The following is a 22,409-nucleotide window of genomic DNA, read 5'->3' as shown; positions in this document are numbered from 1 at the left end:
AGACACTAAAAACACATGATCTCTTACACATACCAGGGTTACTCAACCCGACATTCCTACATACCATAACAAAGAGAATGCATGAGAAAATTGTAAGAAATAACTTGTCCTTTATTTCTTAACGAGATAAAAAATCACTCTTGCTTTTTTTATTTCAATAAAATAAAATGTACATTCTTTAATTACACAATATTAAACTTTTAGGCTTTTCAAATTTGCAAGATGGAATTACAAGCTATTCTTCTACGCTCTTTGCTAATGCTATTTATCTATGAAGAAAATAATTCAACTTTGAATGAATGACCTCTAGGCCAAGCCTCCCTTTCTAGAATCCTTATGCCTCTGGGGAATCTCACTCCCTCTCTTAATGAACAACATGACTATTAATACAAGTAACACATAGCTAACAAATGGCCTTTCAACTTTCCCAAGCGACCACCTAAAGAGATGCCTTTTCATTTTTCCTATGTGGGCACCTAAAAAGGTGTTATTTTCCATTTCTATGTAACCATTCAATAAATATGAGTGGGTAATGCTTTCCCTTCCTTGTTTTGATGCCAAATATGACGTTTTAATGATTTTAGTTTTTTTTTTACACTAATAAAAAGTGTCATTTTTTCAAAATTTCAAATTCTTCGAACATAAACAACAAATATATTAAATAATGTTCACCCCTTATGTCCCCTTGTGTGCTTTACTAGATACATGAAGATCTATATATACTTACATTTTTTGAAGCACCTCATCATATAAAAATATTTTTTGGGTGATGCAATATGGCTTTTGGATTTAGATGCTCTGTATCAAAATTAAATAATATGTTGTAGAATTTTAATATATTTTAAGAAAGTAATTTTATTTTAACACGTGAAGTAAATTAGGTGTAAAAGTGCATAAGTTAATTGTCTCATGGAAATGAAAGGTAAACTTAGATATGCAAAGTATATTAAACATCTTATATTTTACATCATTGAGCCTTCAATTTTTTCTCCAATAATAAACTTTTCCTACCCTTAAAATAACACTATGACTGTAGACTGAGGGGTATCCCATCCTCTAAAATCTACTGAAGACATAATCCCAACCTTATCCCTTATATGGTCAGAGCCTTTGCACTCAACATAACTTATCTTTGGTGTTCTCGTTCAGAACTATTCAACTTCACCAATAGATCTAGAACCCATTGACAATATGAATATTTTTATAACATAAAAGGCAAAATATAAACGAATATAAAACTGCATTGATAGGAAATAGCAAAATATAAATGAATAAATCTAACAAGATATATGAATATCAAAAACCCAAACACGCATGTGCTATTGCAAATACGCACGTCCAAATTTCTTAGCGGGGTGAGAAGTGCTCCCAACATAGATTGGCCTTGAATGCCTCCCACTTTCTTAAAACCTTCATTGGAAGATAATTCGCAGTGCAATGGCAGACTGACCGCACAAGCTATATGCTATTAACTACCGAGAAGCGAAATGAGCATGTTTACCGTTGCGTGCACCGCGAAATTCCTTCTGGTACCCAAGATTAACCACGTTCCATCATTTTGCTTGAGAGGAAGAAAGCGAGCTGCACATAAACGAGTGTATTCGTCCGTAGGCCGCGCAAAGGCTTCATCCTTCTCGTTGGACATCGGGGATAACTTCCAAGCGACTAGGTCGAAGTATTGGAAGCCCATGTGTCTGTATTTTACTCAGGAAAGATGTACTAAGGTATGTATGGATTGTTAAAACTTCAACGCCCACACGAACTAATTCGCTATAGCAATGTCAATTTTGACGAAACTTTTGATTTAAAAGGCTCCAGAGGTTTATGCTTTTCATGGAGTAATGTTCCGTTATTGTGAAATCTATAAATGAAGAAATTGGTTCTGCTACAAAAAAAAAGGTTCTTAAATCAACTATGCAAATGGAAAATGTTCAGTTCAGTAGGATAAGAAATGTTATATTTATTCGAAGCTTTGGAGATTTATGAGTTTGTTTATCATGACAGTATATAGACATTGTAGAACCAGAGCAGAATAGTACCTATCAGATAGAGAAAAAATGTTAGGAAAGCAAGGGTGCAGGAACTCCTTCTTAAACGCCAAATTGTTAGGGCAATAAGCAACTGTAAATTTTACCAACAGAAATGTGCTGGAAAACAAAATTATGAAAATATGAGCCACAAGATACACAGAGAAACACAGATTTAATGTGGGGAACCCTTTTCGGAAAAAAAACCCACCACCCAAAAATCCCGAGCAACTTTTGTATTACAATAAACAAGTTTACATAGAATGGACTCCGGATTTTTCACAGGTTGCCTTAAAATCAACCTGATTTTTCATCACACCAATTCTTTACGAAACTTGCAGCCATTTATGCACAGTGCAATTTGTTGCAGAATTCAGTATAGAAACCATTACATTACAGAACGGTCTACCAGCCCAACTGCTGGTCACTGACTGTGAGTATCACTGCACAGACACTACTCCACAGGCACCAGACCATCCTTGCTGTACCATTTTTACTGTAATTGTACTTGCCATTACCATCCAGTGGACTTAGTCCAACAAAAAATCCATACTCCATGAGCACAAACACTTCGTACTCCATGTGCAAGTACAAAAGACTTGTTGTACGGTCCACCGTACACAGTTATGCAACTCCGTACTCCATCCGGCAATCACCTTCACCATACACACAAGCTTCACCATATGCAAATGTGGATTTTCTTACCGTATGTCTTAGAGTGAAGTACACTATACGAGCTTCATTTTTGTGTATTTACGGTAGGCTCACCGTACAGTGAGCTCACCTCCACCATATGGTGGTCTCACCATATGATAAGACTTCCCGTACTTCATTTTTCCAACAATATCCCACTTAACAAAGTATGGAGTTACTCAACAAGGCTAACAAGAGTAAGGAGTTTTAAGACCCATCGAGCTTGTGGACCATTTGAACTTAATTGTGTTCACCGATTTTGTCAATGCATCTGCAACATTCTCCTGAGTGCTAACTTTTTCTAGATTTACCTTTCCATCTTCAACCATGTTACTGTACAAAATGGTATTGTACATCAATGTGTTTTGTCGTGGCATTGAAAGTAGGGTTCTTCGCCAAACATATTGCACTCCAATTGTCACAATAAATTGTAATTCTTCTTGCATCAAAACCAACGTTAGAACACAAATGCTTAAGCCATACTGCTTCTTGATGCATGAGTAGATGCCATGTACTCTGCCTCAGTTGTCAATAGTGCAACTATAGTCTGTTGTTTGCTCATCCAACTGATAGCACCACCATTTACCATGAATAGATAGCCTTCACATAGCCCAATCAACATCAATGTCAGTGCCCCCAGCCCAATTAGTATCCACATAGCCTTGAATGCTAACCGATCTGTTTGATTCAACTGAGTGACCTTGATAGCACAATGCGTGCTGTGATGTACCCTTCAAATGTTACATAACTCTCTTCACAACATCCCAATGTGGCTTGCCCTGATTTGCCATAAACTGACTCAACACTCGTATTGCTTGGGCAATGTTTGGTCTTGTATTGACCATCGCGTACATGAGGCTTCCAACAACACTTGCATAAGGTACCCGCTTCATGTCTTCAACCTCTTTTGGAGATTTTGGACTACAGTAATCGAGAGCTTCGTTCCATGTAGTACTGGAACTACTTGTTGCTTGCAGTCTATCATAATAAATTGTTCCAGAACTTAGGTAATATATTTGCTCTGGTTCAGCCAAAGTTTTCTGCCAATCCTGTCCCATCTTTCATTTCAAATTTCAACGACAATTGAGATTTTAACTCTGAAATCATTCCCTTACTATTGCCTATAAACAACATACATCTACAGATACAGCAATAATAAGTATCTGATCACCTTCAACTTTATGGTACACATAATGATCAGATTTAGATCTCGTAAGACACAAAGACAAAACATATGTTTCATACTTTTGACACCACATTCTATATGAATGTTTCAAACCATAAAGAGACTTCTTCAACTTTCATACTAGATGTTCTTTACCTTTTTCTACAAAGTACTCCGATTGGGACATATATATCTCTTCTTCAAGATCACCATGAAGAAATACTGCCATCACATCCATTTGCTCCATTTCAAAGTCACGTGCCTCTGCAAGTGACAATAAAAATCTGATGGATGTTAGCTTAGCTACAGGAGAAAACATTTCTCTATAGTCAGTCACTTCTTTATGAGAATACCCCTTAACAACCAATAGTGCCACTGGATTGAACTTCTTAAATACCCTCTTACATCCCACAGGCTTTCTACCTTGAGGCAAGGGCACGAGATCCCAGGTTCCATTTTTCTCCAAAGACTTCATTTCATCCTTCATTGCTTACAACTAGGAATCTGAATCTGGTATATTGACTGCTTCTTTTATAGTCCTATGCTTATCAACATCTATAAGTAAAATATAGGCACAATTAACATTCAACATAGAATAATTAAACCTCTCCGGTGAGTATCTGTACCTATCAGGTTGACGCCTCTTCCAAGTAGATCTCCTCACTTCTTGTGTTGAAGCTTCTTGAGGTTCAACATGGGGTTCACAATCATGTTCTTCTTTACTTGTATGATTGCTTGAATTCTCTCCATCATCATTCTCAGGCAATTTTGGATCCTCATTCTCAAGTTCATTCGGAGTATGAAATACCTCTCTTTTGGAAGCTAAAGGTATTTCAACTGCTTCCTTTTTCTTTTCAGCCTTCTTTGGCCGCTCTAGTGAGACAGTTTCATCTTAGGAAAGATAACTCTTCTATTGTACAATACTTTTTCAGTGAAAGGGTTCCATAATTTGTATCCCTTTACACCAATGTTGTACCCGATAAAGATACATTTCATTGCTTTGTTATCTAACTTTGATCTGCTCACATCAAGTACATGAGCGTACGCCTCGCAGCCAAAGGCACACAAATGTCTTAACGGGAGCTTCTTACAAGACCATGCTTACATACGCATTTTGTCAACTAGCGCTGCAATAGGAGAATGGTTCAACAAGTAACACACTATTGCCACTACTTTGGCCCAAAACTTCTGTTCCAAACCAACAATTCCCAACATGCTCCTTGCTCTCTCCATCAATGTTCAAATTCATCCTTTTTGCTACTCTGTTCTATTGCGGAGTATAAGGTGTTGTCTTATGCCTCTTAATGCCATGATCTACACAAAGTTTGTCATAATCAGCATTGCAAAATTCATCCTTAAACATTTAATCTTTCTCTTAGTTTGATTTTCAACAAGGTTTTTAAATTCCTTAAACCTACTAAACAGTTCTGATTTACTCTTCAAAATATAGATGAATGCTATTCTTGAATAATTATCAATAAACGATACATAATATCTTGACTTAGGCAAAGAAGGAACATCCACATGACCAAATACATCAGAGTGAATATAGTCCAACAAACCAGAAGATTTTTGAGAACTGGAATAAAATTGGGCATGGTTTTGTTTTATATAGATGCAATGTTTGCATAAATTAAATTCAAGGTTACCTATCAACCAGCCCCTCAACTAGGTTTTTATTCTTCAAGGTTACTATCAACCAACCCCTCAACTAGGTTTTTATTCTTCAAGGTTTTTAAACCTTTCTCTCCAATATGGCCAATCCTATAATGTCAGAGCATTGTAAGAACAACAGGAAGTTTAACTTCTATTGCATTTACACCATGTGTTACCATATTAGTTTTATCAGACTTGATAGAGATGCTATTACAACATACAGGTTTGGCATCTAACTTATACAATGTTCCACTTTGTTCACCCTAGCTAAAACAATAGAACCCTTAGTCATTTTGCAACCATCATGGACAAATGTTACTTGGAGTCCAACATCATTCAACTTGCTGACAGAAAGTAAGTTTCGAGCTAGACCAAACCAACACTTCCCAACATGCGCCTTGCTATTTCCATCACTGACCGATTCATCCTTTCTGCCACTCTATTCTATTGTGGAGTATAAGGTGTCGTCTTATGCCTCTTAATGCCATGATCTACACAGAAGTTGTCATGATTTGTATTGCAAAATTCGCCACTTGTCATCCGTCCTTATTTTATCTTTCTCTCAATTTGATTTTCAACAGGTTTTTAAATTCCTTAAGGGCCCGTTTGTTTGCTGGAATTAACCTGGAATAGGGAAACGGGAATAGGAAAATTGGAATAAATCTATTCCAATTTTGGTCCAATGCAAGAATAAATCTAATTCCAAAAAATACCTAGAATTCGATTTATTCTCATTTTGGGCCAAAATTGGAATAGAATTATTCCAATTTTCCTATTCCCGTTTCCCTATTCCAGGTTAATTCCAGCAAACAAACGGGCCCTAAACCTACTAAACACTTCTAGTTTACTCTTCAAAAAATAGACGAATATTCTTCTTGAATAATCATCAATAAACGATACATAATATCTTGACTTAGACAAAGAAGGAACACCCACATGACCAAATACATTAGAGTGAATATAGTCCAACAAACCAGAAGATTTTTGAGAACTGGAATAAAACTGGACACAGTTTTGCTTTACATAGATGCAATGTTCTCATAAATCAAATTCAAGGTTGCTCTTAACCAACCCTTTAACTGGGTTTTTATTCTTCAAGGTTTTTAAACTTTTCTGTCCAATATGGCCAATCCTATAATGCCAGAGCATTGTTAGAACAACATGAAGTTTAACTTCCAGTGCATTTACACCATGTGTTGCCATATTCGTTTTATCAGACTTGATAGAGATGTTGTTACAACATATAGGTTTGGCATCTAACATATATAGTGTTCCATTGTGTTCACCCTAGCTAAAACAATAGAACCCTTAGTCATTTCCCAACTATCATGGACAAGTGTTACTTGGACTCTGACATCATTCAAGTTGCTGACATAAAGTAAGTTTCGAGCCAGATCAGGAATATGAATTACTCCATCGATTCCCTTTACTTTTTTGTAGGGGAACTGGATTTTGACTCTTCCTCTTCCAAAGATCTCTAGTGTAGAATCGCTCCCCAATAACACCTTTGTGCCATTTATATTATTCATAGATTAGGAATATGCATTACTCCATCAATTCCCTTTACTTTGCTGTAGGGGAATTGGATTTTGAATTTTCCTCTTCCAAAGATCTCTAGTGTAGAATTGCTCCCCAATAACACCTTTTTGCTATTGTATTGTACATACTTTGAGAAACACTCTTTATGAGATGTCATGTGAAGTGATGCTCTCGAATCGACCAACTATACGTCATTGGACGTAGGCACTGCCAAGGTTACTACAAAGGCATTAGCGTCACTTTGAGAAGATTTATTGTCGGAAGTGTATTTCTTCTTCTTCTTCTATTTCTCCTCACAATCCTTCTAGATATGACCTTTATGCCCATAGTTCCAACATTTTGCCTTGGACTTCTCTCTAGGAGTGGTGGATCGCTCTTAAGACTTTGACGATGCAATTTGATCGAGGGAGGCATTTGTGTAAACTTTGGAAGTTGAAACAAATCAACGATAGACATAGACAACGAAGTAGGAAGGAGTGAGTATTATCGAGGAAAGTGGAAGGTGGACCCACTGCTGACAAATAGACAGAGAAAAAAATCTTGCATTCCACGTGGATACCCATCGGCGGGAAAGAGAAATATCATGCGCTTCAAACGAGGTCATCGAATGGATGGAGAAAAATATTATAAAACATTTATCAAATAAGATGGAAAGAAAAGAGATATAACGCAACATATTATAATGATATGGTTATAATCATGTGCAGACCAATTTTCATATTCAATATACATGGAACATAAACATCGGCAAGATAGGACATGAATAGCATTGAAGCACTAGGACAAGTTAAAAGGTGAGTAAAGTAGGCCATTGTTATAACATGGACCCACCCACTAAGGTAAGCTATTTTAATACTATATATATATATATGAATAGTGAATTAATATAATAATACTTTATATGAATAGATATATGTTAAGTATTTGATTAGAACATGGAAACATATATATTAGAAAAAAGAGATAACCATAAGTTATATGGAAAGTAATAAAAATAATAGGATGAGTATTTTTATTTGTTACTACTTTTGTGGTCAACCTCTTATTTGGAACTTTATATGTATTATAAGAGTTATTTGTCTTGATCTTTCTCTTGAAAGATGCTTTTGTAGGAACATGAAGATTGATATTAAGAGGGAGTCTTGACACTTCATTTGGATGAGGAGCTCAAAAGATTTGATATTCAGAGGGAGTCTAAAAGTCCATGTGTCTGACTACATGGTTTTAATGGGACTACCCTTGTGACATCATGAGGACGTAATGACTTCGAAATGATTATCACTTGTATTTGTAGATGTTATTGAAAGGCGATGATCTTACAATAACTTAATTTTCTATTATGATGGATATCTTACGATGTCTATGCAGATCATAATAGATTATACTTTGCATGGTGGATGTTCATATGGTAAGCATTATGAGAATGCGTGTGCATGCACATATCTTATGAACATTTTGAGTACATGGTAAATGTTATGCTAATTGATGTTCAAGAGGCCATTACATAGAGTACTTCGTGAATGTCAAATGAGTTGACACTCAGGAGGCCATTACTCACATTACTTGGTGAATATCTTGCAACTCAACATTTGGGAGGCCATTGCTCAAGAGTACATAGTGAATGTCAAATAAGTTGACATTCTGGAGGACATTACTTCCATTATCTTTATATTACATTGAGGTAATATATGGTCCTGTGTTTATCCTCCCTGGCTAAGAGGGAGTGTTAATGTTTGGTAGCTTCAGTTGGATAAACTCAAGAGACTAAATTGAAGGTATGTGTAGTTAAATTATATTAATTAAATATTAATGAATAGACAGATGGCGGCCATTTGGAAATCACATACCATACAGGTAGTGTCCAATTTGCAGCAATCCTCTAAAACTAGCAGTGCCAAAATGGAGTTTTAATTAAAAAGACGAATTTCAAAATGTGTCTTCTACTAAATCTAGTGGGAAAAGCATATAAGGTGATTTGGGGAGCTCATTTTCATTATGGAGATTATTTCATTTCTTTTGAAGAAACACATGAGGTTCTTGTAGGATTGAACTTCATTTGTCTCAACCTTCTTGAGGAGAGAAATTCTCTCAGAGAAGATTAACCTTAGTGTTGAAAGATCCTCCCTAGATAATTGGGCGAGATTCATTCAGAGTCTCAGATTGAGCATAAAAGAATCACAAGTTTGATTGAAAATTACAGGTATGATTGGAAGTTGATTTTGTAAATTTTTTTGAATTTTTGATGAAGATTCTAACATGAATGCTGTTTTCTTTCTAGGTGATTAATATCTACTTGCATCTCTTGGCTGGTTTTTTCCATTGTTTCTGGCCATTGAGTTCTATCTAATATCTTGGCTTGAGTTTGGACACTGAAGCGTTAATTTAGAGTTTAGGTTTAGAGCTAGGGATTTTCCATTTGATGGTTGACCCACTTGGAAGTTGATCTGGAAGAGATTTGGAGTTTAGCAGCAAACCTTGGTCAATTTGCAGGATAGAGTTGAGTTCGACTGTGGGAACTAGCAAGTGGACAAAGAGTGAATAAGACAAATTTAAAGTAAATTGCTGTATAAGTGGTCTTGAAGAATATATGATTTAATAGCTGGGTTGATTTGCCTTTTTCTAATGTGGAAGATATTTTGGCGTTGGGTGATAGAATGATATTGTTGTGTGTGAGATTATGGGAAATGTTTGTTTGAAACTTTGGCCACTATCTGCAATGTTGGCGTGAAGGTTCTATCCTTGGTTGGGCATGTGAATTGGTTTTGTTGCTTGGCACGACCTTTCATTGGTAGCATGAAGATCTTCTTGTTTAGCGATTAGGAGCATATGATTGCATGAGCATTGGAAGAACCGACCGTATGCAATATTGCTGCCCATAAAGCATTAATCACCTTCAAAATGAGCAATGAAGATCAGTGAGATGGACATGGAAGTATAAGGTTTGAATTTCATGAGTTTGGAAGTCAGTCAGTTAATCAGCCTTCATTATCTTTTGGGAAGTGGAAACCTGTGGCATATTCTAAGGTTCATAGAAGTGTTGTAGACTCTACTCTCTACTATCACGTATCTGTAGCCTTTTACGTTACTGGGCAAGTGTTTTTTTGGAAGTATTTGGCATTACAAGGCTGTCCTTAAAATATCAGCTCTGTGGTTAGAATCAAATCTGTCATGCAAGATTGATGCAGCAGCAACCTGTATTAACCCCAGCTGTTTATAACTTACACAATCAACAAATTTATTTCACAACTCCATAATTTGGCATTTAATCAAACACTTGGCAATCATCCTCCGATAGTTCAAGATTAATTAAATAATTAATATTGAAATTAATAGGGCACTGACATATTGACCTTTCAACTATCATTTTGAAATTGAAAACTGAATTCTATACAAAATAAATTTAGTTTTTTCATATCTACTGCTGCAACTATATTGAAGCAATTACAAATTAATAAACCGTTTAACTTCCAACATTTGGTCTAATTGCAGCAATCCCACAGTCCTTAATTTGCATGCCAAACCATCAATCCTTATCCAATCAGAATGCAGGGAATAATGTCACACACAAACTCACTGTCAACAGAGGCATGGACACCTGTTATGGCTGAACACTAAGAGCAGCACTAGACCACCAAAAATCAGAGTGGTGTTTGCAATAAATAGACTCCATTCTTCCACCTATATCCCATGCCTCAACAATGGAAATGGAGCAATCACAACCTTCAACGGTAGACTTCTACTTAGCCACAAGAAAATATAGGTGGAGAGATGGCCAATTGTACACCTTAGCACAATTGCCAATGCAACTCATAACAAAATCTCAGATTTGAATGTACAACTTCAGCTGTAGATCTAATGGAACAACTTAGAATTCAGACCCTTATACTTCAGCGAGGGCATCAAAATTCAGAACCTCAGAAAAAGCCACAAGGGCAACAAAAGCAAATAAATATCCAAGTGTAAAGTAAAACTGGTGTGGGGATGATACTTACAAGCTTTAGTACTGCAGTATAAAGTTGGTCTATTAAGGCTTGCAATTGATCACTTTTGGTGATCTGCCTTGTTAGGAGCAATAAGGACTGTTAGGTCCACCTTGTTAAAGGATTTACAAACATACAGTGAAGTATTCACTCTGTTAGGAGATTTAGCAAAAGACTTTTAAGTCCACCCGGTTAAAGGATTTGATTGATGCACTTGTTAAGATGAATCAGTGGCTGATCTCTAATCTACAACTTTGATTTGCTGAATGAGATTCCTTTAATTGCAATGATCACTTGGCACTCATCTTCTTTTTCACTTCTTGACATACTTATTAATACATGTTTGGATATGATACAATACATTACATATATACCAATCCACTTAATTACTTTTTGGAGTTGGCTACAATACCAAATTCATCATAATTCACAAAGTTGGCCCATTGCTGTAACTCAGGTTCTGAAGACAAACTTAGTGATGTTCTAAAACTCGGCAAACACTCGGCATACTCTGGCACTCAGTTGACATTGAAGCTCGGTCCATACTGATTACTTCAAGTAGCAAGAACTCAGTCAACATTCTATGATTCAGTGAACATTGAAAAAATGGGTAGATACTGAATCATATTAAGATATTATCTCCTTAGTTAAATACTTTCTATAATGGTCAACTACTTGTTTGTAGTATGTCTTTTAGTCTAGATAGGAATTTTTCTTATCTTGTCTCTTTTGTCTTTAGTCCAGATGGGAATATTTCCTATCTTGTCTTTAGTTTAGTTTTTAATTTCGTCTTTAGTCTACGTTGTTTCTTTTAGAAAGAAACAACGTCCTTACAAGGAACACATTTGTTCCTCTATTAATTAATTAATCATCCGGAAATCCGTTAATTTGCCAATTCTTGAATCTTGTAACATGGTATCAGAGCCATTATAAGGATTTTTTTAAAAACTCTTATGATTTCGTGACTGAAATTTTCAAAATTCTTTGGGTCTGTTTTCTTTCGATTTAAAAAAAAAATCTAGGCATAGTCTTTTCTGAGTGCAGTTTATGGTGTCTTTCTTGCACAAACAGTGCCATTTTTTACTTCACAATCCAAAAATGACTTCATTGGTGGAAGCCAACAGTGTTTTGTTTAACAAATCCGCCATTATTATCAAGAAATCTGAGTTTTTTTCAAGCTTTTTTTAGTCAGGGCCTTTTTTTGAAACCCTAATTTTTGGGCTCAGAAATTCTTTTTGATTACAGATTCTTGGTGGGTTTTTCGAGATCTCAAATGGGTTGTCAGATTTTTCTAGGTGCCTTGTCTTCCGTGCCTCAATTTTTGAGTTGACGGATTTGAAATCCGACTTCAGATTCTTTTTGGGTTTTGTATCAGTTCTTTTGGGTACCTGTCAATTTTTTTGGGTTAGCTAGGAATTTGCCTTGAAATTTGTGCCCTGTTGAATTTCAGTCTTGAAGTTTGTACCTGAATTCTTCGAAATGGCATCTTTGACTAATCTGATGTTGGAGGGCAGTCTTCGATTCAATGGCCGCAATTATAATCACTGGAAGCAACGCATGTTAACTAGCTTCGAGTTTCGTTGTTTGGACGAGCTTCCTGATCAAGGCGAAGCTGCATTTTTCGCCTTCTGAATTTGTTTCTATTTTTTTGGGTTTGTTGATTTTCTCCTTAAAAATCATTTCATGTTGTCTGTAATACACAAGGTTGCGTGAGATTCTGTGTTTTACCGTTTTTTCCACAAAAACGAAGTTTTGTAATTGCAATCTGTTTTGAGTCATATCACTCTTCTGGCAAAGCTTCTTGGTTTCAGCATTTTGTAGATCCAAGGAGGGTCTTTGTTATCCCATAATGTTTCGACATCCTTGCGTTGACCATTAAGGGAGGGTATTAAGATATTATCTCCTTAGTTAAATACTTTCTATAATGGTCAACTACTTGTCTATAGTCCGTCTTTCAGTCTAGATAGGAATTTTTTCTATCCTGTCTCTTTTGTCTTCAGTCCAGATAGGAATGTTTCCTATCCTTTCTTCAGTTTTGTTTCTAATTTCGTCTTCAATCTACGTTGTTTCTAAAAAGAAACAACGTCTTTGTAATTCTTTATAAGGAACACATTTGTTCCTTTGTTAATTAATCAATCATCCGAAAATCCGTTAATCTGCCAATTCTTGAATCTTGTAACACTTGGTTGACACTGCATGACTTGGTCAACACTGAATTCTCTTTAACACTGCGAGCTCGGTAGACACTGATATACTTGGTTAACACTACAAAGCTTGATTAACACTAAGATCTTCATCACTTCTATAGGATAGCTCAGTAGACTCTGCTATGCTCGGGCAATGCTATAAACTGTCTCAGATGCTTGGTAGACACTGTGAAGCTCAGTATGAATTGCAATATGATTGTTTAGCTCATTAGCAACTGAAACACTTGGTTATCACTGCTGGATGAATGATAAGCTCGGTAGCAACTATAGAGCTCAGTAGTAATGAAACGGACTAAATGTGAAGTCACTAATAGGCAAATTGACCTTAATGTCAACACTTCTATCCACGATAATTAGCCTACGAGAATCACAATAATAGGCTAATCCTTGACACTTCGATGCTGGCAAAAATGGAGACATTACAGTCCTCCCTCCTCGCAACACGATGAACTCCAACCTCCACTTGGATCCCAAATGAAGAAGTGTGTGGCATCGTTGTCAACATTGAACCAACTACAAACTGACATCATTAGGACCAGCCATATGTCTCGTAGCATAGCACCTTAAACTGGTGTTGATGATGTGGAAGTCAGAATGTTACCAGAAGGCAACTTCATAGAAGATCTATGCATCCTCTCCTCTGTATATCCAACCACATAATTTATATTGGACCGAAATCCTGATCATCACCAACAATCCCTAAAAAAGAAGTATCGAAAGTAGAACCATATGCACTCATGCCAATTGTATCAACAATAGATGTAGCCATGTCAAAATATGTGGATGCAGGAATATCACCGACTGCCATAACAAAAAATTGAACCGAATTTGTAGATGGTGAAAACTGAGCCAACTCCACTCTGGTGAAAGATCAACATCAATGTCAAACATCGGATTGTCATATGAAAATGTTGCATCCATGTCAAACATCGGGTTGTCCATGAAGTGAAACTCACCATTGTGTTGATCTGAACTATAACATGACTCTGTCTTGACACTACTCACCTTATCATCAATGACATCTGCACTATCATCAGGGCACACATCTACAATTGTAAATGTAAGCAGGATCTCTGATATGAAATAAATATACTTTAATATGAGATATAATATACAGAACATAATTCAGACTCCTATACTATTAGTAATAATGCTCGTTGTATGCTTTATATGGATCTGAAGTATACACTATGACTTGTTCTTTATACTATCTATCACTTTATGTTAAGACTAGATCGAAGATGTGAGGGAGCATTACCAATGTTATTGATGTCCCTTATCTCACCATCGGTCATCTATAAATAATAAATATGGAGTGGACGGGCTTCATGACCCCGTAGGGACATGATTCTTACTTGGCCCTTGGGCCACATAGAGTCATGGCTCGGAGGCCGATAACATAACATAGCCTAGTTACAATTAACATTGCCCGATCAGTATTAGACTTAGCCCAATTAGTATCAACACAACCCGATGAATGGACAAGTATATACATTAACATGAGCATATGAAATAAAGATTGTATAATAGTAATAATGTTAGTGTGTGTGTGTCTATATATATATATATATATATATATATATATATATATATATAAATGATAATCACAAATTCACATGCTTGTGATAATGTATATTTCGTTTCTATTGAAGCTACACTTTAATACTCCCTCTTAGCAAGGGAGAAGAGAAATATCAACATATCTCAAGAACCTTAACATGACATCAACATTAATAATATCCATACACATCAGATTACTTGACTTTAACACTCTGAAATAGTGACTTGTCAAATAACTATAATCTCAATGTTATAAACACTATCATAACATGTATTATGATTTCCAGCACACCGGACTAATAATTAGATTGATTATAATATGTTTGTTATCAATGACTTCTGGCGTATTTGGAACAATAACATAATCTGTCATGATAACAGTCCTATCATTTGTAAGATCGTCACCTTACAATGATTACCTTCTGAATATATGTGTATGAAAGATCGTCATTTTCATTATATATCTGATGCAACTATTCCATTAGAAGAATAAACACACACATATAAATTAGAACTCAAAAATTACAATTTAATCATGCCAAGTTTACCTCTGAAATATTCCAATTTAACTTTGGCAAGAGGTTTGGTAAGAACATCCGCTGTTTGCTCATTTGTACTTGTGTACTTTAGTTTGATAACATCTCGATCTACCATATCCCTAATATAATGATAAGGTATCTTAATATGCTTAGATTGATTGTAAAAAACTACATTTGCTGAAAGCTTGATACAATTTTGATTATTGCAGTGAATGATAGTTGGCTTCAAAGGTTTCTTGAACAACCCAACTAGCAACTTCCGTAACCATACAACTTCTCTGGCTCCCATGGACGAGGCTATATATTCTGCTTGAGTGGAGCTTAAGGCAATTGAAGATTGTTTCTTGCTAAACCAAGAAATCATTGCAGATCCAAGACTGAAACAACATCCTGTAGTACTCTTACGTTCAGTAGAGCTAGGGGCCCAATCAGAATCCGAATATCCATGAAGATTGATTTCAACTTGATCATATTTGAGTCCCATATCAACTTAACCTTTTAGGTATCGTAAGATGTGCTTAGCTGCCATAAGATGTATCATCTTTGGTTCACACATGAATTGACTTAATGTTTTAGTTACATAATAGATATTAGGACGAGTATTAACCAAGTACATTAGTGACCCGATGATTTGCCTATAGTAAGTAGGATCAATAGGTTCAGATTCAAATCTGTCATTCTTCAGTTTTTGTAAGTTAGTTTCCATAGGAGTAGTAACTAGTTTACAATCCATCATTCCAAACTTGGTCAAAATATCAACAATGTATTTTCCTTGATTTAAGAAAATGTAGTCCTCCTTTCACTAGACTTCTAGACCTAGGAAGTAATGAAGTAGTCCTAGGTCATTCATATCAAATTTTGCTGTTAGTTCTGTTTACATTTAGGTTTAGCTATGAGATGTTCTTCACTTGTTATAAGCAAGTCATCAACATATAATACAAGAATAATCATATCATCTTCATTTATTTTAAAGTATATGTTAGGATCAGCTTCATTCTTGGAATACCCTAATTTTGTGAGATTGCTGTGTATTCTTTTATACTATGTCCAGGGTGTTTGTTTCAGGCCATACAATGCTTTCTTTAATTTGCACACATGAGAGTTTTTGTCATGAGTGATGAGTCCTTCTGGTTGCTCAATATATACTTCTTCAATTTCATCATTTAGGAATGTTGTTTTGATATCAATTTGATGTATCTTACACCCTTTGGAAGCTACAATCACTATGATGGTTCTAACAGATGTGTACTGGGCAATTGGTGCGAATGTTTCTTCATAATCAATTCCTTCCTTCTGCGAGAATCCACAGGCTACAAATCTAGCTTTCTATTTTTCAATGCTGCTAGCAGGTGCATGCTTGATTTGTATAGCCATTTAGAAGAGACCACCGATTTATTTTTTGGTTTGGGTACAATATCCCACACATCATTTTTTAGTATTGATTGATATTCTTCAATCATTGCTTCTTTCCAAGATTTGCTTGATAAGGCTTCTTTGACATTTGAAGGCTCTGTTTTGATGAGTTTAGAGAGTAGCGCTACGTAGCATGATTGATTTCTTGCTTTCTTGCTTTCTCTGACTACTTCATTAGGTTCTATATGATTTTCTTCTATCACTTTTCTAGCCCAAAGTGGTCTCATTTTGTTGTAAGGATTTTTAGTATTATCTGAATTTGGAATAATAGGTGTAATATGTTCAGTATCATCCTCCCTCTCATTCTCTACTGAATAATCCTCATCTAGATCAGTAGTAGGTTCTGCGTATGATTCATCAATGTTCTTTGAAAGATTAAAGACAATGTCTTCTTCAAATTTTACATCTCTACTAACTTCGTTGGTTCTTTGACTAGGGACATAGATCCTGTAACCTTTGGTTGATTCACTGTATCCGATGAGTATACCCTTCTTTCTAGATGATTCTAATTTTGTTCTCTTTTCTTTAGGAATATGTAATATAAACAAGACACCTAAATATTCTTAGGTGGCTTAAGTCTAGTTTGATGCTTGTAAATACTTCTCTAGGAGTTGTATTTTCCAATATTGAGTGAGGACATCTATTTTGAATATAAACTGTAGTATTAGAAGCTTCAACCTAAAAAAAAGGTATGAAGATTTTGGTTATGCATCATAGCTTTGGCTGATTCAATAATGGATCAATCTTTTTGTTTTGAGACTCCATTCTGTTGAGGATTATATGGTATAGAAAACTTCCTCTTAAGTCCAAGAGTAATGAAAACATCTCTAAAGATTTCTGAGATGTATTCACCTCCATTATCTGATCTTAAGGTTTTGAATTTCTGACCGGACTGATTTTCAACTAGGGCTTTGAATTCTTTGAATTTAGATAACACTTCAATTGATTCCTTTTGTTTAAGGAAGTAGATCCAAGTTCTCCTAGAATAGTCATCTATAAAGATCACATAATAGAGACATTCATTTAGGGAAGGTACAGACATAAGACCACATAGATTAGTATGAATAAGTTCAAGTACAAAATTTGATTTGTGTACACTTTTGGGAAATGATTCTTTCGTGTTTTTACCTAGGGCACATCCTTTGCAAATGCCTACATGATCAGGTTTGAGGGTAGGTAACCCTGTTACAAATTTTCCTATTGATGATAAAGCACGAAAATGAAGGTGACCTAGTCTTCTATGCCATATTTCATTTGTGTTTAATGTTTCATGAATTAGAGCTAAATTTTGCTGGTTACAAAGTTTGTATAGACTTCCATCTCTAAATCCAATGGATATAGCTTTCTTGATATTTGAATTCTTTGGCCAAGATAGAACTTTAACTTCTTGAAAGGTGATTTGATACCCTTGATCAACAAGACTAGAGATAGAGACCATATTTCTTTTCACACTAGGTACAAATAAAACATTCTTAAGTTGGAGAGTAATACCTGAATTTAGTTAAATTGAACATGATCCAATACTTTTAACCTGGTGTGTAGAGTTGTCTCCAATGGTTACTTCTTCATAGGAGTATCCTTCGAAACTTTCAAATTTATCTCTAAAGCCTGTGATATGACATGATGCTCCATTGTCTATAATCTAGGTATTCTTGTTGAGTTTATTTCACTTGATAGCGCTAGATAAAATGCATAGTTTTTCTTTTTTTTCATCTTTTTCCTCTTTGATTTCTACTAGAGCTGCTTGAATTTCCTTTCGTTCTAGACAGAAGTTATGAGTGTGACCAATTTATCACATTTGAAACATTGTACTTTTGACCAATCCCGTTTCTTGTAAGGCTACAATGCTAAGTTCTTTGTCATCTACTTGACTTCTAATGGTTACAAGTTGATCTTTCAACTCGAAAATTCTTAATAAATAAGACGTGATTGATTCTCCATTGTTCATTTTGATATATAGGTAATCTTTCTTCAGTGTTAGCAATCTACTACTGTTGTTAATTTTGAACGTATTCTTAATTGTAGAAAACATCTCGAAAGCTATTTTGAGACTAGATATAGAGGGGAGAATGTGATTCTCATAGAATCTATAGTAATCTTCATGGCTTTGTTGTTGTGCCTCTTCCATGTTGTTTTCTTTGGATCATTTTTTGGTATTGGTTTATTTGACTCTACATATTCTTCTAATTCCATCTCTTGTAGTACAATCATAACTCGAATGTAAAATTAGAAGCTCCTTCAAGTCTATCCCCTTTCTTGATTCACCATTTTGAATTTAGAAATCTGATTTAATAATTCTGATTTTGATAACTTTGATATCAATATTTCTGAGATCGAGTTTCTCTATCAGGCTGGCTTTGATACCATGTAAAAATAAGCAAATCTCTGATAAGAAATAAATATACTTTTAATTTGAGATATAATATACAAAACATAATTCAGACTCTTATATATTATTAATAATAACCTGAGCATATGAAATACAGATTGTATAATAGTAATAACGTTAGTGTGTGTGTATGTATATGATAATCACAAATTCACATGCTTGTGATAAGGTATATTTCGCTTTTACCGAAGCTACATTGTAACAACAACCACTTGCACAACACTAAACTCCTCAACAGATAGCTCAAATGGCGCAGAAGTAGCTGCTGATATGACAATATCATCGTGTGCACCCACTCCCATTATTACTGCATCGCCATCAAATGCACAATTCTAGGAACTTGTGTCAACAACTGTATCATCTAACTCAACCTGACATGAATTCCCATCATAATCCACATTCACTCTGTCCAGCTCATGCAGAGTTCCATAAGAAATGCCCTGCACATTTGTCAACCATTAACTTCCAGCATTTGGTCTAATTCCAGCAATCCCACAGTCCTTAATTTGCATGCCAAACCATCAATTTTTATATAGTCAGAATGCAGGGAATAATCTCACACACAAACTCACTGTCAACAGGGGGATGAACACCCGTTATGGTTGAACACTAAGAGCAACAATAGAACACCAAAAATCAGAGTGGCGTTTGCAGTAAATAGATACCATTCATCCACCTATATCCCATGTCTCAGCAATGGAAATGGAGCAATCACAACCTTCAACAATAGACTTCTCCTTGGCCACAGGAAAATATAGGTGGAGAGATGACCAATTGTACACCTTAGCACAATTGCCAATGCAACTCAAAACAAAATCTCAGATTTGAATCTACAACTTCAGCTGTAGATCCAATGGAAAAACTTAGAATTCAGACCCTTACACTTCAGCGAGGGCATCAAAATTCAGAACCTCAAAAAAAGCCACAAAGGCAACACAAGCAAATAAATATCCAAGCGTGCTTTTTCCAATAAAATGAGCTCATATTTATAATGCTTTGTTGATAAAATTTTCCAAAAGAAGTCAACTTTAGAAATTGCAAAAGTTTCCCAAAAAAACTCAGCTCTTGAAACTTTCCAACACAACATCACTTCAATTATTCAATACTTGGCTTAGGTATATAATAAATGGCCCCTTCCAATGATGACTCAACCCTCAACTTAAGTGAAATATATAATAAGCCATATAATGATTTAATAATAATTTGGCCACTAAAAATATAATAACTCCTAAAATACTCATCACTTGAATATGCCATTTGAAATAGGTGTCACACCTATTATTTCTGCATGTGACCTAATGCACTTTCCAAAAATAGAAAGGGTCCATCTCAATTAACACCCAACTTACCAAAAATAGTAAGTACACAAATTGAAGCCCAAATGAAGTCCAGTCTGAGCCAAACGAAGACTAACCTGTAGTTGACTGAATTGTGGAGAAGACAAGACCCTCCCAAGCCAAGCCAGTGTCTCAGAAGATCCTCTATCCATGATAATTAGCCTACAAGGATCACAATAATAGGCTAATCGCTGGAACTCCGATGCTGGCAAAAATGGGGACATTACACAATCACATCCTTCATAGTGGCGTAGGGGTTCTCTATGTCATGAACAACTCCGAGTTATCAACTTCACACTTTCTGATAAGTGTTTACTTTTGTATATTCCATTTATCATTATTGTTTTCTTAGCGTTTGCACCAGTGTGTGGAGGACTTATTACAGAACAGTGCATTTAATTGAAGGTTATTATTCCTGCTATAAATAAAGGTCAGACCTTTATTTTGCACACTGCTGTACAACAGTTAATTTGTTGATTAGTTTATGAAATTTCAATGGTTGTATGTTTATCCAGTTTGTTCATATTTGCATATCAAGTTGGATATCTTATTGTATGTTACGTCTGCAACACAAATCAGAAAATGAATAACGAAGTTCTGAAATGAGTAAACAAATTGCACAAAATAAGCCTCTGAAATTTGAATATCAAAGAAGGTGGAAATTTCAGGAGCCATATTTATAATCATAAACACCCAAACATGTGCCCAGACATGTGCCTGATTAAGGATGATCAGTTTTTGATAAAATGGAAAATAATGATGACTCAGGTGCATGTTTAGAAAGGGAAAGTGAAAACAAAGGAAAGTTAAATTATAGAACAGATTTTAACTACCTTCAAGATGCTTTGGGTTATTTCCATTAGCATTACTCATTTAGTGTTGCGAAATTTCATTGCAGCAGTTGCTACACCCTCAAATGATGTTGAATGTTTTTAAGGGTTTCAACAAGTTTTTGGATAGTTTTGTTCGTAGAGAAATTGCAGTCATCACAAGAGCAATATCTAGCAGTTCAACAAGGCTTTGAGGGTTTACAATAAGTTAATAAAGATGCCTAAAATTTAACAAATAAACTTTTATCTGACAAGGACTAAGGATGGATAGTCAGATCATCATTGACACAGTATATTTTCAAATTCCTAACTTTTGGAAGATTTTGCAATGAAGTTTTCAGAAAATTAAATCCAAGTCACCAAGATTGTTTGGTGAATTACCATTGTTCACTAGGGTTTGAAGCTTCTTCCAAGGCAATCTGTTTTCAAAATGAGCAAGTCACTCGAATGGTATCAATTCATCGAGAGAACCTTATCAACATTATACTGTATACTTTAGTCATTGATTATCAGTATAGTTTTAATTGATCTGTATTAGATGGTAATTTAAAGGCTTGCTTAGTTCACTGGGAAGCTATTTTTAGTGAAGAATGAGAAATAATCTTGATAAATTATGTTATTGAAGCATGCAAAATATCTTGACCCTTAGTACTTATAATTAACTACTTTATGCATTTAGAAAAAATATGCTAATTTTATGCCTACTTATTGCTAAAATTATTCTTCAAGCTGTTTTATGCTATCTTTTGTGTGTTGATTTGTTAAGTCGAATAGCCTTTGTTGAGTACTGCAGGCTTTGTTTGCAGATATCTTGGATGTGGTTGTTGCGTCTTTGTATAAAAGTTGCTCTATTTGATTTGCTGCATCTTGTGCTTAATCTGATTCAAGCTTTGTGTTGTATTCATGCTTTTTAATCTCTGCAATTAGCTAGCAAATATGAGCATTAGAGCTATCAAAGGTTTCTGGGGTTTAAGGTAGAAAAACTCGAGTAGAAGTGATGATAAGCCTTGTGTCCATGCTCAAGAACCAAAAAGATAAGTTGTTTCTATTGCTTAGAGTTCTAGGGCTTTTTGT

At 35.3% G+C, this 22,409-nt stretch overlaps 1 protein-coding gene across 2 annotated transcripts in view; it reads left to right on the top strand.

Annotated features, from left to right (window-relative positions):
* The first annotated feature begins 1,286 nt into the window (after positions 1–1,286).
* The window catches only part of LOC149543253 (putative exonuclease domain-containing protein At3g15140), a 115,601-nt gene continuing 94,478 nt past the window's right edge, over positions 1,287–22,409 (top strand). For both annotated transcript variants that reach the window (XM_089798100.1, XM_089798099.1), the window contains exon 1: positions 1,287–1,724. In XM_089798100.1, coding sequence (XP_089654226.1) covers positions 1,488–1,724 — 237 coding nt within the window. In that variant the 5' untranslated portion in view covers positions 1,287–1,487. The remainder of the gene's footprint in view (positions 1,725–22,409) is intronic.

Source organism: Cupressus sempervirens, chromosome 8 (genome assembly GCF_028749045.1).
Source record: "Cupressus sempervirens isolate cs-2001-9-10 chromosome 8, ASM2874904v1, whole genome shotgun sequence".
NCBI lineage: Eukaryota > Viridiplantae > Streptophyta > Pinopsida > Cupressales > Cupressaceae > Cupressus > Cupressus sempervirens.
The sequence above is the reverse complement of the archived record's forward strand: the minus strand, read 5'-3'. Positions and strand labels throughout refer to the sequence as shown.